The sequence below is a fragment of the Rhinopithecus bieti genome, unplaced genomic scaffold, assembly GCF_001698545.2.
Source record: "Rhinopithecus bieti isolate Rb0 unplaced genomic scaffold, ASM169854v2 scaffold_31446, whole genome shotgun sequence".
Taxonomy (NCBI): domain Eukaryota; kingdom Metazoa; phylum Chordata; class Mammalia; order Primates; family Cercopithecidae; genus Rhinopithecus; species Rhinopithecus bieti.
This window is the reverse complement of record NW_016813612.1, coordinates 546655-565626: the sequence shown is the minus strand read 5'-3', so window position 1 is coordinate 565626 and position 18972 is coordinate 546655. Positions and strand designations below refer to the sequence as shown.

General features: G+C 39.7%; 1 protein-coding gene and 1 long non-coding RNA gene across 3 annotated transcripts in view; one reads left to right on the top strand and one right to left on the bottom strand.

Annotated features, from left to right (window-relative positions):
- The window catches only part of MYRIP (myosin VIIA and Rab interacting protein), a 411738-nt gene extending 399260 nt beyond the window's left edge, over positions 1–12478 (top strand). Inside the window, exons 14-18 of one of the 2 annotated variants that reach the window (XM_017848757.1) lie at positions 2373–2477; positions 2590–2650; positions 4015–4133; positions 8976–9055; positions 10301–12474. In XM_017848757.1, the coding sequence (XP_017704246.1) occupies positions 2373–2477; positions 2590–2650; positions 4015–4133; positions 8976–9014 (324 nt within the window). In that variant the 3' untranslated portion in view covers positions 9015–9055; positions 10301–12474. Of the gene's footprint in view, positions 1–2372; positions 2478–2589; positions 2651–4014; positions 4134–8975; positions 9056–10300 lie in introns of both variants that reach the window. The other variant, XM_017848758.1, reaches the window with a different exon arrangement.
- The window catches only part of LOC108513120 (uncharacterized), a 130530-nt gene that overhangs the window by 71539 nt on the left and 40019 nt on the right, over positions 1–18972 (bottom strand). The gene's annotated exons all lie outside the window — the stretch shown is intronic.

Here is an 18972-nt window from a genome sequence, read left to right as displayed (position 1 = left end):
AGGCTACATGCACTTGCCTAGGTGTCCTTAACTTGCATGAGACGTTGTTGACCCTGCCTTCAGCTTTGTGGATTATCTCAACTGCACCTCCAGGTATGCAGAAATCCTCCCCACCAGGCTAACTGGTGCCAGAGAATGAAGCCTCCAACTTCCTGTTATCTGTTCTATCCAAAGTCTAGTCTCACAGAGAATTTCTTGCAGGATGGTAGGAGGGTCCCCACTGAGGAGGGTACATATGCTAAATTGTGTTCTTGGTAATATTAGGACAGTTTCTAAGGATACTATCAACTTAGAGTCTACCTTTGAGACAGAGTGCTGTTGTCCAGTGCTGAAAGAGACTGCAGAATGACCCTTGCAGAGCATGCTAAGGGAGCTGTCCACTGCATCATGCAAGGTTGTCTCTATGAGGATTCCTGGAGAACGCTTAACTCTTAGTATCAAGAAAAGCTGTTCTTCTGAGTACTTGGTCTTTGATCTTGTGGACATGGAGCTCTTGGCTTTGGCTTCCAGGAAACTCAGAGCTGAACTGGTCATCCCCTTCTAGCAAATGTATAGCTCTTTGGACATGCAGTTCTAGAAGTGGGACATAATTATATAGAGACATAACTGAAGTGGGACATAATTATATAGAGAGATAAGATACAGGCAAAATCAGCCCTCAGTAGCCTCCTCTTTCTTTGTCCTTTGTCCTATGGACAAAAACTTGAAAAAATAACCCTATCTTATTCCAGAATCTGACAGTCCACAAATGAAGAGGTCAGTAGCTTGCTTTCCCATTGACCTTGTCTTTCTCAGGGCCCTCTGAGCAAGGCCCTCCATCAAAACTGCTTCCGGGGAAGAATGTGAGCATCTAATCCACACCAGTTGCTTATGACTGGTAAAAGCTTACCCTGCAACTTTTCTCAGAGGCTTCTGCAACTTATTGGTTCACAAACCAAAAGAATGCAATTCTTAATGTGAAATTTGAAGATTAAGAACACAAAGGCATCTGGGGACCAGGAAGGGCAGGACTCAAGTGGCACCTTCTGGGGCTGGCTACTGGGTAGCTTGTGTTCTCTTACCAGATGCCACAGACTTGGCCTTCACCTACCTCCTCCTCCTTTTCTGACCATGACTACCACCCCTCAGAGGTAGGGGACACACCTCCCAAATTTGCTGACCCTTCAGTCTTTCTGTGTACCTCCTATAGCTCCTATCACAGTAGACTTTGTTCAAAGAAGCCCTCGGTAAATGACAGCAGAATTCACATTTGTCTTGAGTAGCACTGAATTGCGGAGGGCTGGGAGGCAATGAAGACCTCATGTGTGGAGCACACACACACATTGGCTGGGGTCTACCATCTGCTTATTGTTTGATTTCCTAACAACACTCAGAATGTACCATCTCAGCAGAATCTTGACCTCTTCCCTTGACTCTGCTAGCCTTTCCCTGCCTTTTCCAGTGTCCCCCATGCCAGGTGTTGGCACATCCTCTGAGACTGTGGCAATGTGATAATAGCATGGCCACTGACATGAATTCCATGCACTGCCCAGATTGGCTGTGAGATGATGGGTATATCACTTATCCCTTTGAGCTACCGTTTCCTTATCTGTGAAACCAAGATAATGGTACTTATTTCACAGAATTATTTTGAGACATGAATGAGTTCATGTATTTAAAACACTAAGCATGGTTCCTGGCACATCATAATGCCCTTTTCTAAGAGCAGGGACAATATCTTCATTTCTGGAGACAGGGGAGGACCAGGGTTCTCTCTGGGCACTAAGTGGGTTCTTACTTTCCATTTCTGCATTCAGACTCTGCTGGAAGAAAATCTGAGCTCTCTCTTGACCTTCCCATGTTGCAAATTAGGAAAATGATGCCCAGAGAGGGGATGAGTTTCTCAAGGCTGGTTGGCTTCTTAATGGAGGAGATGGACTTGAACTGGGGGCTGCCAGGCCTCCCTTCTAAAACCTGGTGCTGTGGTTTTGGATTCACGAAGTTATGGAAGAAGAAAGCAGGACATATAAATGACTATGACAGGACATATAAATCCTATGACTTTCTGACCACTCCTTACCCCCATGCTGAGCCAGGTGGCCCTGGGCCAGGGTCCCCATCATGCCCCCAGGCTTTCATTTATCCCTAGGCATACTCTGACAGGGTTGTTGACATGCTCTAGAGCTAACAAACTAGAAATTTAAATTTATACTGAAAAGCCTGTGTTTTATTTTCTTGCTACACACTAGATAGAGAAGTGTTTGCTAGAAGTTGAATGAATGAATGAGCATACATCAAAGCAGATTTGTCTTTATAAATTCTTAACACTTTTGAGAAATATTTTCCCCTTCTGTATTTTTTCCCTGCTAATCGTGTTTTTCTGTTGCTTTAAGATTTCTGATATCGAGAGCCGGATTTCAGCCTTGACCATTGCAGGATTAAACATAGCACCATGTGTGCGCCTCACAAGAAGACGGGATCAGAAGCAAAGGACCCAGGTGTGTTTGTCCCTTTCTCCCTCTGTTGGAATGTTACATGGCTTGGAAAATTTAGAAGATAAAATATATTTGGCTCTGCAAAGGTATATTGCTCATTATATTCTGTTTGTAGGTACAAACCATAGATACATCAAGGCAGCAAAGGAGGAAACTGCCTGCTCCACCGGTGAAAGGTATGCTCAATTAAAACCACAAAGCTACCAAAAAATTAAGCCTGAATCATTTACTTTAGATAACACAAAGACCTGAATTTGAGAATTAGATCTAATGGAGCATTCTCACACAGAATTGCTCTTGTCTATCTTGATTTGGGTCCCCCCAGAAGCGAACACTGGGACAAGGATAGGAGTGGAAGTAGCTTGTTTGGAAGGTGCACTGCTAGAGAAGAAGAGAAATGATTCAGAGAAAGAAATTAAGTCAATCAATACAGGGTACTTGAATTAGGAGCTATTTCTTTAGGCAAATAAGGCTAAGTCCTCCTGGTGACCTCTGGGAGACAATGCTGGCTGCATCTCAGAGTTTTCTGCCCAAAAGGCAGGGAGATGGGATATTTGTCCTAAAACTCCCATCCATCTCTGGCTGAGAGTTACTTCTGGGGGCATTAACTCCCTGGTACTTCTGACCTGCCCCATGCATGAGCCAAGACAGAGTGGTGATACTTGCTGTAGTATCTATTGGAATGTGCTAGAATGGTGACTGTCAGAAGTGAACAGAACACCAAAAGTATCTGCCACAGTGTCCAACCTAGAAAGGATTCTGGCAATGCCAGTCATGTTGCCTTTATCTGATGGACATTTTCAAAAAATGCCCTGGGTTCAGAAGCCACAAAAGGGTAATGCCAAACTAGAAATTCAGATTTACAAATTAGAGGAGTAGAGAGCGAAAGATGTACATTTGAGCCTTGGTTCTGCTATTGATCATTTAACAAACATTTATTGAATGTTTATAATCTACAAAACTGTATGCAGTTAAAATTTATCACAGATTCATAGTCCTTTATTTGAAACCCTTGGGTCCAATGTGCTTCATAATTTCTTGAGCATTAGAAAGGTAATACAGTACATGTGCTGTATATTTCTTAACACCCCCTGTGGCATCTAGGCAGCATCTGAAAATCAAACACATTAATACCCTTACAGCAGAGCACAAGAACATTTGCACTCCATGAGATGGAGAAGTACATTAAATGGCCTCATGTCAGTTCAGGTCAGGTTTTATAATCAGATTCTTTTGGCTCCAAAGTTGTAAAAATTTGCAAGTTTTAGAACCTTTTCTATTTCAGGACTGCACATAAGTATTTATGAACTGTACTGGGTTATCTCTGAGCTATCATTTCCCAGAAAGTTATCTATGATGCCCTAACTTATTTGTCCATCATAAAAATAAACACAAAACAAAAAGATTCCATAGTCAAACACAGTACAGGAATGAGATTCCAAGTCTAGAACAAAAGTCTGAGTAATCTGGCCACCTTGTTTTTTCCTTAACAATCAGTCCATCTTCTGGGTAACATTTTTTCCCATTTATTTCCTTTTAGCTGAAAAAATTGAGACATCTTCAGTGACGACCATTAAAACATTTAACCGCAACTTCATTCTCCAAGGCTCCTCAACAAACAGGACTAAGGAAAGGAACGGCACCACCAAGGATTTGATGGTAAATGTCATCTCTGTCTTAATGTTCATTGCTTTCACTGTTGATGGTACCTCCATTCTGCAGCCTTTCCTTCTGTAGCTCCCGCATCAGAGCCCCCAAAAAGTATCCTTCCTCCATGGTCTTATGGTCTGTTGGATTTGACTGGGGGGTGGATTTAGCGGTAAACCAAGAGGAGAGTGCTTGGTTGAATAAGGCCACGAAGCACACACACACCGCCGGTCACCCTCCTCAAATGTTACTCTAGAAATCACTATTACTAATAACTTTCTATGCACGTATAGAGGAAATAAGTCGTAACATGGTAAGTGTACTGGAAATTGCACTTGGACACACCAAAATGTAGCTTAACCCAAAACATCCGGCTTATACTCAGAAGATTTCATCATGACCTGATCACTTTGAGCCAACTCTAGCCCCAAACCCTGCTAAAAATATTATCAAACTATCTTAATCAAACCATTTACCTTAGACAAAAGTATAGGCGATAGAAATGTTTATCCTGGCACAATAGACAAAGTACCGTAAGGGAAAGATAAAAGAACTGTATCAAGCACTAAAAAGCAAAGACAAGCCCTTATACCTTCCGCATAATGTATTAACTAGAAATAACTATACACAGAGAACTTTAGCCAAGTCCCCCGAAACCAGACGAGCTACCCAAGAACAGCTGAAAAACCACACTCACCTATGTGGCAAAATAGTGGGAAGATTCATGAGTAGCGGTGACAAGCCTACCGAGCCTGTTGATAGCTGGTTGTCCAAGATAGAATCTTAGTTCGGCTTTAAACTTACCCACAGAATTACTTAATCTCCCTGTAAGTTTAACTGTTAGTCTAAAGATGGACAGCTCTTTAGACCCTAGGAAACAACCTTCCTACAGAGAGTAAAAACTGTTACCACCATAGTTGGCCCAAAAGCAGCCACCAATTAAGAAAGCGTTTAAGCTCAACATCTAAATCTTAATTGTAATCACTCTATTGAACTCCTAACACCACACTGGACTAATCTATTACTTAATAGAAGCAATAATGTTAATATAAGTAACATGAAGACATTCTCCATTGCATAAGCTTACATCAGACTAGAATAACCCACTGACAGTTAACAGCCTAATATTAGTAACTGATATAATAAGCACCCTATTATTGACACTGTTAATCCAACACAGGTATGCTCTAAGGAGAGATTACAAAAAGTAAAAGGAACTCGGCAAATCTTACCCCACTTGTTTACCAAAAACATCACCTCTAGTATTACCAGTATTAGAGGCACTGCCTGCCCACTCACATATGTTCAACAGCCACGGTATCCTGACCATGCAAAGGTAGCATAACCACTTGTTCCCTAAATAGGGATTTGTATGAATGGCCATACGAAGGTTCAGCTGTCTCTTACTTTCAATCAGTGAATTTGACCTATTCATGAAGAGGTGGATATAAACAAATAAGATGAGAAAACCCTATGGAGCTTTAATTCATTCATGCAAATAAAAACTCAAACAAGCCTGCAGGCCCTAGCCTACTATCTGTGGATTAAAAATTTTGGTTGGAGTGACCTTGGAGCATAATTCAACCTCCAAACAACCTAAACTAAGACCGCACTAGTCTAAGTGAGTTAATACACATTGACCCAATAATTTGATCAACGGAATAAGTTCCCTAGTTCTAGAATTCAAATTGACAATAGAGTTTACAACCTCGATGTTGGATCAGGACATCCTAATGGTATAGCCGCTATTAAGGGTTCGTTTAGCAGTAGGGACGAGGTTCTAAAACTAAGTAACATCCTGCCTGCTATATACCTCTTTAATATGTGGATATATCCTCTCAACTGCATCTCTAGCTCCTTGTAGGAAGCAGCTTTGATATAAGAGAAATAAAAATATGTAAATGGAATATTAAGGTCTGGTTGAGATGTAACAGTTTTTATTCTGTTTTCAGTTCATAATCACTCTTCCTTAAATTTCTCATTAGCCATTAATGCTGTGTTCCTGAAAAAAGTCAGCAGCTACTCCTAAATGTAACAAAGGAAGAGACAGTAAATACTCTGCATGAACACTAGAAATTATACAGAAAGGTGTGCTGGATCTTTTGCTTAAAAACTGTCAATCGAGAAAAATAACAAGACAAGTCCCTATCATTTTACGAGGTTTATTTGCCAAAGTTAAGGCCGTGCACGCAGGAGACAGGTCTATGCCTTTCTCAGAAGATGATTTTGAGGGCTCTAAATTTAAAAAGGAAAGTGCAGGCTATTGAGAAGTACACAATTTTCATGTAAGAGGGGGGTAGGGAAAAATAATCATTCATGCCTTTGTCCGGCTCAGTGAATCTGCATTTTTTTTACATCAGATGACACAGACAAATGGGGCAGAGGAAAATGCAGGGAATCTGCATTTTTACAGCAGATAATATAGAAAAATGGGGCAGGGGAACAATCAGATATGCATTTGTGTCTGGTGGGCCGGGGGGGGGTGACTGCACCTGTAAAGATAAGCTATCAATTTGCATTGCCATGGTGAAATTTTAACAGAAACACCTTAGGGTAAAGATCTGGGAGCTAACTAGGAATTTCCATGTGGGCAAAATACGGGGGAGGCGTGTAGCTTTTCATCTTGTAGCCATCTTATTTAGGAAACGAAACGAGAGGCAGGTTTGCATGACCCAGTTCTCAGCTTGACTTTTCCTTTTAGCTTAGTGATTTGGGGACTCCCCAGATTTAATTTTCTTTCACAAAACCAACATACATGTCAAAGTTTTGGCAAATGTTTGATGCTGCTTACGTAGAAAATGATCAACTAACTAAAGCTGTCTCAGTGGTACCAATTACGCGGCGGGCAGATCATGTCTGAGATGACAAGACTAAGGCAAGGACAAATTTATTCTGTTATCTTTTATCCTTCACACATTCCCCCCTTCCTCTTCCTCCCTGTCATTGTCCCTGTCTCATGAGCACAGAAGCACCACATAATGGCATAATGGTGGACACATCCTTTTGAAATACAAGTTACTCTCAGGCATTCTATGGCAGTAGCTCTACTCACTGCCTTCTCTTCATTGGTCAGCCATTAACCCTGACCTTTTAAAGTCTAATTCCCTTGCTTCTGACCATTATTTCATAGAGCGGAAAAAGACGTATTATCACACTAAAAGGGCAGGCCACTAGGGTCATGGAAGGAATTGGTTATAAATAAGAAAATTAAAAATAAATTGTCTTTCATAGAGGCAGGACATGAGATTGGTGGCTGCCGGAGGTTGTGAGAAGGGGCAATAGGAAGAAACTCCTTAATGAGTAAGGGGTTTTACTTTAGAGTGACAGAAATTTATTGAAACTAGATAAAGGTGGTAGATGTACAACCTCGTGAACATACTAAATGCCACCAAATTGCTCACTTTAGAATGGTTTATTTTATGTTATGTGGCTTTCACCTCAATATGTTTTTTTAATAAAATAAAAATAAATTACCTTAAAGTAACACAGAGAGGTTAAAAATGAAAGAATAGACAATATTTACTAAACAAATAAAAGCAAAATAGGGCAGAAATAATTACTTTCAAAGAAAGGAGAATTCCAGATAAAAAGCACTGAGAGAAAACAAGGAGGAAAGATGTTTAAATGTTGATAAAATAAAGTAGTTAAGTCGTGAGCCTTTCTTGATTTGGCAGATAATAAAGCAACACAATTTATGGTGCAATGGTTGGTGACTTTAAAACTCCCTTATCAGCCTTTGGCAGCCCAAGTACCCCATAAATAAATACAAATTAGAGAATTGAATAGTGTAACTGTTAAGCTTTAATTAAGATATTTATCTAACTTTATATTTTACAGATCATTCACTCTCTTTCCAGGCATCAGTGGACCATTTATAAAAATTGACTTTATACAAAATCACAAAGAATACCTCAATAAATTCCAAAAAGTAAACCCTCTATGATCACAATGCCAAACATAATCTAGGGCAGTGCTGTCTAATAGAACTTCGTGTAATGAGGGTAATGGTCTATATCTGCAGTGACCAGTACAGTGGCCAGGAGCCACATGTGGCTATTGAATACTTGAAATGTGGCTACTGCATTGAGGGAACTGATTTTTAAATTTTAGTTAATTTTAGTTAATCTGAATGTAAATAGCCACATGTGGCTAGTGGCTACCATGTTGGACAGGGCCAATGTAGAAAATCAGAATGTAAGTTAAAAAACAGAAACCCTACTTTGAAGTTAAAAAGCACTTGCACTCACATACACAACTGTCCATACACATACACATGCACACTCACACACACACACATACACACACACTTCAAAATAACTACTGAATTAGAAAAATCCACAGGGTGCTTACAAAATGAAAACATTATATATACCAAAGCAAATAGAATACATATAAAACTACACTGTGTCAAATGTATAGTATTATTTTGTTCCTTGTTAAAGAAGAAGCAATACAACTAGACATTGAATTCCAGACATCAAAAATAAACATAAATAACATTTAATTAAGACCAGAAATTATAGAAATGATCTCTCTACATCTACATCTAGGAGTTGATTTGAAAAAAATAGAAATGTTTTGTAAGTCACATAAAGAAAAAGACTGAAAACAAAAGATTATATAAAAGGATGTCAATTTTTTTATATATACATGTGGTGTAAAAGTATTCTCATAAATTTAGAATCAATACTAGTCAAATCAGAATCAAATCAGAAAACAGCAAACACTAACTTAAGAAATAAAAGAAACTTAAAATCTCTTAAACCTTTCAAAAGGATTCTGTGGCCAAATGATTTTGCTGATTTTTTTTTTTTTAAGCAACAATTAATTCCCATACCATATAAAATATTCCAGGTCATCAAAATATTGAAAACTAAAAGATTCATGTTGTGAAGCTATCAGAACCCCAATCATGAAAGCCTGATCCATGTCTGGTAAGCATGTATACATGTTCTGTGCCCATCACACACAGGCACGCACAGACACACGAAAATTATTACACCAGTTGTACTTCTTCAGAGATGAAGAATGCGAAATAAAATATTAGCCAATTAAAGAGCAGTGCATTCAGTAATAAATTACAGTAGGCCAAGCGAGGTGGCTCACACCTATAATTCCAGCACTTTGGGAGACCAAGGTGGGAGGATCACTTGAGGCCAGGAGTTCAAGACCAGCCTGGGCAACATAGTGAGAAGTTTCTTCACAAAAAATAAAAAGTTAGCCAGTCATGGTGGCATGTGCCTGTAGTCCCAGCTACTAGAGAGGCTAAGGGGGGGATCCTCTGAGCCCAGGAGTTTGAGGTTGTGGTGAGCTACGATCGCACCACTGCACGCCAGCCTGAGCAACAGAGTGAGACCCTATCTCTAAGAACGAATGAATAAATAAATAACAGGTAGGTCTTGTGGGAATGCAAGGATATTTAAATACTGTGATATCAATCCCATTTATGCTGGAGGTTGCAGTTTTTTGAATTTTCGCATGAGTGAAAAATCAGACCTTGGTGATGACCTTTAGCAGTAGGATACAAATAACTTCCACACGTTTAGCGTTCCAATAGTGGAACACTAGGCATAAGTGGATTTTAATAAATCACATCAACAGTTCAATAAGAAAAGTCATTTCTTCCCAAATTAATCTGTAGCTTAATCCAATTTTCATTTAAAAACTCAGTGAAATTTTCCTTGAATTAAAGTTCATGTAATAATAAATCAGAAAGAATAGACAAAAGCATTTTGCAAAATTACAGAGATTTTCCTCCCAGATTTTAAAACAAATTAAAAGCTGACATGAAACTGATCATTAATGAAATAAAATAGCCCAGAAACAGATACAGCCACATATGAGAATGTGTTATATTATCTTTGTAAAAGATTTAGAAACTAGTAAAGAAGGTATGGATTATTAAACAAACAAGAACACTGTACTTGCAATACTGGACATTGGGATGGTATTGGGAAAGAAGGCACATTCGATAATTACCTTATTCCAAATACCAAAATTAATTTCAGGTGGATTAAGAATTATGCATTTAAAAATGACATCACTTTCTAAATGTTGTGAAACATCTAACTGGTCAATAAGCATGAATAGCTTTTAAAAAGCAGTAAACATTATTTTTCATTGCTTATTCTCAGTCTTCCCAAGTGGCTGATGAGATTGTGTTCAATGTCTCACCTCAGGAGCCTGCTCTGGAGTCAGCTGTGATGTACTGATACCATGGAATTCCACTGCCAGTGACTCACTGCCTCCGGCCGTACACGACAGTGCCTTGACCCAACAGCCATCGAGTACTGTATGGATTTCCACCTGAGGAGAAGGCCTGGGGAGGCCACAGTGCACCATTGCACAGGGCTGTCCTGATACCTCATCCAGAAAGCCGTCTCAGACTTCAGCATTGCGGTCTTGCCCACTCTCTGCCTTAGGCTCCCAGGGGAATCCAAGACAGAAAACCAAGACACTGGCTTCCAACAGCAGAGCTCCATGTTTAAGATACATATTTTCCCTGTTTGCTTTGCTACTGTGTGTTGACTTTAAGATCTTTTTTTTTATCCCTTTGATTCAGCTAGTATTCCATGTCAACAATTTTTCTGAAGGAAAACTGTTGGAGGGGGGTGGAGGGAGGAAGGTGGGAATTATTATTTAGTACATCATTAATGCTTAGTAATCTCTCACAAGCATCTTTGTCTTGCAAATCCTAAGGGAAAAGCAAGTCCATGCGGTGAACACTAGGGACAGTCTAATTTGGGGATTGCTCAACCGTCAAGACTGCAGGTCTCCCTTCAACCACCTCCTTCCTGCTAAAATCTTAGCCTACCACACTACCAGTCATTCCCATTGCTTTGCAATCACAAGCCACAGGATGAGAAGTTCTCACTCACTCATGCCATGCCCAGGTCTATCTGAAATAGTGTCTCATTAAGAATTTAGGGTTCTTCCATGGGCTTACTGACAGTTTCCCAAATCTGAAGGGGAAAGGGGCCTGAGAAAGACCATCATTGGCTCAACTTTAGGGCACTGTCCAGAATCAACATGATGTGGTTTAGCAATGATCACATCTAAACAAAGTTTAGGTAAATGAATTACCACAGAGAAAGACCACATGAGAAAAATTTTGTCCTCCAAATTTACTTCCCAATAAATATTCAGCAAAGTAGTAAAATGTCCTTAAAGACAAAAATGATTAGGGAATAGCCTTAGAAAATTTATAGGTATAAAAAATTCAAGGACAAACTGTGCATTTAATGGACACAAGAGTTGACTCTAACTCCATGTCTGTGGTTTCTTTGAACCCATATCAAATGCATGACTATTTAGAGTGTTTATAAAAGCAAATGGAACTGAACTTTCACTCAATTAATTGGGCATTATCAACCTTCTTTTATGTTTGTTCCTGATATAGTCTGAATCTTAGGAAGGTAAAAGAAAGGAGGCAAGAGAAGAGTTATGATGAATGTGTGTTAAGTGCTTGCTCTGAAGGAGGCAATGTTCTTCTCATTTTAATCCTTATGGCAACCTTATTCAATAAGTTTTCCCATGTTTCAAATTTAATAACTGAAGGCCAGAGAGATTAATTTGCCAAAGCCACACCTTTATGCTAATTATGATTGGAATACATCACAAAAGCCTAACTCTGTTGTTTTCAACCTCTACATTACTTTGCTGCTATGTGCATTTCCAGATCTGATTTTCTGCTGATTTGTGTGCTATGATCCACTCCTGATGGGGGTCTACGTTATCTTCCAATAATACTCCTTGCTGATGCTGTGTTATGTGTCATCTAACAGAAATGACTCCTTTGAAATAAGTAAATCTTCGGCTTTTTGTTCTGTTGGTGTGATTCAAAGCAAAACAAAAACAAATTTTAAAAACACAACAAAAAAAGATTTGACTTCCAAATAGAATGTTTTCTTTAACAGGCATGAAAAGCAACTATTGTTGTGTTACAGTGTTAAAAATATTCAGTTTTCTTTGACAAAAATGTGTACTGTGTAAGCCTTGCAAACAAAAAACAACAAAAAAGAAGAATAAGCAGCCTGCTGTGTGGCATTTGAACTTTTATAAAGGTTTCCTTGTGCCAAATAAGTGCAAAGATTTAATTTACTATTTAAAAACCATAAGCATATGTTATAGTTCCAGAAGAATTATTTTGTCATCAAGTGATTTTGATCTTTAGTGTCAATATTTATATTTAGATTAATTTTTATAAATGAAAATATTTTAATGGTTTAAGAAAATGAGGACAACAGGATAATATCTTTGATGACTTCTGAAAGTTATGCTTCCCTTCATGTTATATGCACATTGCCAAGAATTACTGTCAAGAGAAATGATAAGTAAAAGTCATTTATGAAAATAAATGTGTGTGTGCAATTTTTTGGTTAAAGGAGACTAGGAGTGAGTAGGGGACAGGGAAAGAAGTCATGTGGCTAGTAATTGGAGGGGCCAAGATTCAAAACCTTCCTTCCAGTTACACTGCTCTCCCCCTCCGACAAAATTTCCCAGTGACCACCTCCACTCAAGTGGTCACCCACATAAGACCAGCCGTTCTCAAAGGGAGGTACAGAGTGATTTTTGACCCTTAGAGAATATTTGACAATGTCTGGAGACATTTTTGATGGTAACAACTAAGGGTGTGCTGCCACTGGCATCTAGTGGGCAGAAAACAGGGATACTGCTAAACATCCTATAATGCATAGGACAGCCCCTGTCTTAATCCATTTTGTGTTGCTATAACAGAATAACACAGACTGGGTGATGTATAAAGAAAAAATTTTATTTCCTATAGTTCTGGAAACTGGGAAGTCTAAGGTCAAAGGGCCTGCATCTGGCAAGGGCCTTCTTGCTGTGTCATCCCATGGCAGAAGGCAGAAGGGTAAGAAAGCATGCATGAGAGAGAGCAAGAGAAGGCCAAACTCACTTTTATAACAAACACACTCTTGCAATAATGAACCTACTCCTATGATAACAATGTTAATCCATTCATAAGGCAGAGCCCTCATGACCTAAACTCTCTTAAAGTTCTCACCTTTCAATACTATTGCATTGGGGATTAAGTTTCTAACACATGAACTTTGGGAGACATTCAAACTATAGCAGCCCCCTACAACAAAGATTAACCCAAAATGTCAATAGTGGTAAGGTTGAGAATGCTGAGTTAGCTAGCGGTAAACCAGGACAGAAATGGAGAAGCCCCTGTCAACCTCCAGGGGGACTGTGTAGCTGAGCAGGAAGCAGTGACTCAGTCTTTTGCAGGCTCAGTGGAGGTTGTTGCATCTCTGAGGCAACATGCCCAGAGCACTCAAGCCAGACACTGACCCCTGTCATCCCCAAATAGGAATACGAACCTTCTACTAACCTAAAATAAACGAGTATATGAAAATGTTAACAGAAGCCAAGAGCCTCTGCCTGCCGGCTTTATGCAGTAAAGCCAGTATCCCAACATGAGTGTGCATCAGAATCATCTTTCCAAAGATTCTTGTTGAAGGAATCTCTGAAACAAACAACAAACATTCCAGCTTGTTGAAAGACAAATTGCTGGGCTCCACCTCAATGTTTCTGGTTTCTGTTTTGTTTTGTTTGAGATGGTGTCTCTCTCTGTCACCCAGGCTGGAGTGCAGTGGCACAATCTCAGCTCATTGCAACCTCTGCTTCCCAGATTCAAACAATTCTCCTGCCTCAGCCTCCCAAGTAGCTGGGATTACAGGTGCCTACCACCACATCCAGCTAATTTTTGTATTTTTAGTAGGCACGAGGTTTCACCATGTTGGCCAGGGTGGTCTTGAACTCCTGACCTCAAGCGATCTGCCTGCCTCGGCCTCCCAAAGTGCTGGGATTACAGGCATGAGCCACCGCACCTGGCCTCCACCTCAATGTTTCTCATTTGCATTTCTAACAAACTTCAGGTGATATTGATGCTGCTGATCTAGGGAGCACACTTTGAGAACCTCTGACCTAGGAGCAAGGTGGAGGGGAAACAACTTGCTGTAAGAGACTTCCCCTGCACCTGGGTTACCCTAGGGAAACTAATGCTTGGAAAAGCTGAACTCCAGGGAGCCAGGATTTAAAGGAAGCTCCATCTAAACTGTAAAGCCCAACCCTTTCCCCTCCACTCAAAAGAAGGGATTGTCTCTAACTGCACTGCTAGGCAAAGAGGAATCTGAGAAAGAATGTATCCTTCATGGAGCAACAACCCAGCCAAATACTAGCTACAGTGCTCTCACTGTATATATTCAAGTAATATTCCATACATTCAACTTCCAGGATAATTAGTGTTTAAAGCACATAGTGAACCACAACTAGCAATATCATGTGGCACATGTAAAGCTATTTTTTCAAAGTATGGAGTAAGTTGAGAATATTCACTTAGGAAATCTCAGGTTGCAGACATTGCTGCTGGGCTGCAGCATGGAATGGAGGTGCAGAGCATGTGGGCAGCACGAACTCACATGCAGCTTGTCAGACAAAGACAGATGGCAGGGAAACAGATATCCATCACAAGCACCAAGGACTGCTAGGGCACCAAAATTTGTGGTTCAAACAAGAGGCCCCAAAAAAGTTGTGAAAATAGCTCATTTGGCAACAGGGAAAGGGAGGAAGGGCAATCTCAATCATTAGATACTTGCCATGTGCCAGGCGCTGCTGAGTCCTTATACATCAATTATATCTTTACAATCTCTGAGGAAGCTCACAGCAATCCCACCTTACACCCAAGAAAATGAGGCCCTAAATGGAACTGGTGAATAGGGCAGCATTTTCTAGAACCAAAGTTTCCCTAAACAAATAGTAAGACGGGATCACATCTGGTTGAAACGAGACTTTTCCTAACATAATTTAATATAAAGCAAATACCTGAGGTTATTAAAACAAAATAAATACAGTATTAGTGGTTGTCCACAGAAAGGAACACTGCTGGCTGGTGACAAGGACTCCCTCCTTGACCAAATTATTCAGGCTTCTCTGAGTCCTCTTCTCAACTAGGCCTTGTCCTTGGCCTGCCAACACAAGTTTAGCAAGTCAGTTTAGTGTAACCCCTACCCTTAATATCTAATCAAGTTCCTCTTACTCATTTTCTATCCACTGATTTCTTCACCAAGTCCATTGGCTAAAAATAGCCAGCTACCCTTGCTATATTCAGAGTTGACTTTGGTTATATGCTGAAGTCTCTCTTCCCTATTGCAGTAGCTCAAATAAAATCTGTCTTGCCATGTTTAACAAGTATCCAGTGTAATTTCTCTTTGATAGTGGCTTGAGGTGAAAGGGAAATTTTTCACCATAGACCTTTTCGTACCATTTAAGTTTTGAGTCATAGGAACATATTGCCTATTTAAAATAAATAGGAAAAGGGGGGAAATTATTCTTGATCTTCAACAACCAAGCTGTGAAGGACTGAGTAAATACATAGCAGCTTCAACCATTAAAGTATTTGTTCTTAAGGAATAAAAGATGCATTACACTTGATGAGGAAGCCACCATTTGCATAAAATAGTATGCTAACCACACATCATTCCTATCTATAAAAGTAACTCTTGTGAAGCTCTCAGAAAGACAATGTGTCTGACTAGATTAACTCCTCCACCATTAATCCAAATGAAATTTGTGTGGGATTATAGACCAAGATTGTCATACACATATCCACTCACAGCCTATCCTTTGCAGCATAAAACTGAAATGCAGAGCTTCTCAAGAGAAAAATGTTTGTAAGAATGAATTTGAATTACACCTTTGGTTTGAAATTGAACTGTTTGCCTGTTTGGCTTTCTCTCCTAAGCTGTATACTCAGAAAGGAAACAAAAAAGTTCAATATCTTACTATTAGATTTCATCTGTGACAAACAGCCAGGAATATTTGCTGTTTGTCACAGATGAAACCTGATAGTAAGATATTTGAGGAGTGTATGTATATATATATATATATATATATATACATACACTCNGAAGAGGAATAACACTGTACACTGTCTATTATCTCTGAATACAATCAGTTGTCTCTGAATACAGTCATTATCTCTGAATACAAACAGTTGGTCGAGAGAAACCAGAGACTGAGCTTGAAAATGAAGTGGAGGAAATATTTGAACATGGATATGGGGTCTGCTTTATTCATGAACTCAGTGTTTCATAAATTACATGTGGGCCTGTCAGACGTTGAGAGATGGAGGATGAAGACTTTTATTTTTTGTTTATTTGCTTTTTTGAGACGGAGTCTCATTCTGTCACCTAGGCTGGAGTGCAGTGGCGCAATCTCGGCTCATTGCAAGCTCCACCTCCTGGGTTCATGCCATTCTCCTGCCTCAGCCTCCCGAGTAGCTAGGACTACAAGCGCCCATCACCACACTTGGCTGTTTTTGTTGTTGTTGTATTTTTAGTACAGACAGGGTTTCACCATGTTAGCCAGGATGGTCTCGATCTCCTGACCTCATGATACACCCGCCTCGGCCTCCCAAAGTGCTGGGATTACAGGCATGAGCCACTGGGCCCAGCCAAGGAGGATTTTTTTAAGGAACTCTATGGCCAGAAGTCAATTGGAAGCTAATATTCAGGCTATGCATACATTTTTTAAGGCCCCTCTGTTCTATTAAATCTTGCTTCTCCCATGGGAACATCTTAGTCAACTGAAATTCCTTTTCTAAAAGCCTTGCTAACTTTATATGCTCTGCCCCCTGTCCACTTTCTTCCTTGTTGGCGTGATTTTTGACTATTTGAATATTGATCAAATGAAAATTGTAAAGGTCTTCTCTACAAATAGTAAAGGGTTTATTCAAATTGGCTTAGAGATGAATGAGTATACCTAAAATTCCTAGAAATATAGGAACTAACCTAAATGCTTTTCAGGTTTACATGACTTAAGTAAATCTGTAACAAGACTGGTTTAATATTGTCAGTTTAATGAGAACTTTTGTGTCTTCTGAGCTGTCAAAATACTCATGTACTTACCTTTAGGGTTCTTGCTTTGTCATGACTGCCTGACATGCATGTGCTGTCAAAACGGATAATAGGAAAATAACTTGAGGTGATGGCACCTTTGTCTCATGTCTTATGTAATTTTCATGAGTGTTCCAAGCATAATTGTTAAGAATGAGTGAATTAAATAGATATAACTGAAAACAAAAGTTTATAAATGTACTTTTAACAATCATTATATTTTAAAATATGTCTACTTTTAAAAGTGTCCCAAATTTCTTTGGTAGCCATACCCTTCGAATTTTCTATGTTAAATTTTAAATCTAGATCATTTCCAAGTAAGGTAAAACACTGAAACATTATTGCTGAACACAAGTTTTAAAGTATATATACTTCAGCATCTCATTTTCATGCCGTATCAAAAGCTGAATGTATTTGAGTCTGTTAATATATAAAGCAGTAATCCAGTTAAGCCGCTTGCTTAAGGACACTTGCCTGACACCAGCTGTCTCCACCAAAAGCTAATGCCAACTCCTGCAACAAGCCCCGTAACCAATGGTCCTTGTTTCAAAACAGCCTCTGTGGGCTTCTCCTTTGTGTCTTTAAAAGCTTTCCCCTTTCCCCAAATCCCTTGGATGCTCCTATGATCCATCATAGCATGTACATCTTGGATTGCAATCTCCTGCTATTCCCAAATAAACTCTCTGCTTTGGTAAGTCAGTCTCTCTATTGCTTATTTTATGCTGACAACTACCATTAGTGTGCCTGGCACAATAATGTTTGCTAAACATTAACAGCAAACAAGCTAACATTTAAACGGTCAGACACAGATCAGGAGTGGGAGATTAAAGAGAACAACATCAGTAGACCATGTGAAATCCTCTCCAGGCAGGCATTTCCTGGCCAGAATTCCTGACTTCCTCATCTTCCCACCCACAGCCATTCCCATCAGATGGCAAGAAATGTAAGACAGTAAAGACAGTCCAACTACATCCGAGTTATGTGTATTGATCTTTCACAAAGGGTATTCTATTCACTGAAAATTTGATAAAACATTAAAGTACAGGAGACATTTGGTGTATTTCTTTAAAATAATTTCTTACATGACAGCCGCTCTATTTTCTCTGAGGGAAAGTACTTCCCATACACAATTAGCATTTTACAGAACAGTTGGCTGTGCGAGCCTTCTGTCTCTGCAGTGGAGTTGTAATTATGATAAAGTGCAGGTAAATGGAGTTGCATTTTAAATAGCTTTCTACGGGCTGAAAAAACTTTAATATGCACTTCAAATATTGGAAACCTCAAAAAAGTTTTCAGAAGTATCCAGTTTAGTAGAACCAAGTCCTAAAATAGTTTTTTAAAATGTTTTACATCAAAGTTGTTATGTTTGGCAAAGATGAAAGATTTAAGGCAGTGTTTCTCAAACTTTAATGTGCAACTTCTGATTCAGTAGGTCTGGGGTACAGCCTAAGATGCTGCACTTCTAACAAGCTCCCAGGTGACGCCAATGCTGCTGGCCACACTTTGAGCAGGAAGGTTCAACAGAGTTCCTCAAGGGATCCCCTGAGGGATGGAGGCCCAGTTGCCCACAGTGATAGCCTGTTCATTGATGCCTCTTTTGTGACTTTTCCTCCCTTCCTTCTTTCACTTCACCTGCCCTCAGTATTTTCCTAGGATTACTTCCCAAACGAATAATTCGACTCAGTCTGCTTTGGGAGAAAACCCAAACTAAGACATCCCCTGCACTCCATGTGTGTGTTTGCACATCTTTCTCCTGCACTGGTCCAAGAGCTTCTTAAGGAACTGGGTTCCATTTTCGCACACAGAGACTGGCACAGAGCAGGTGCTTGAAATCAGTTTGGTTCACCTCCGGTGGCTGTGGTGGTCCTGGCTTTAGGCTGTGGTACCTCTGTCCATGTGACTGAACTGCATGAAGATCATGCACAGCAGGG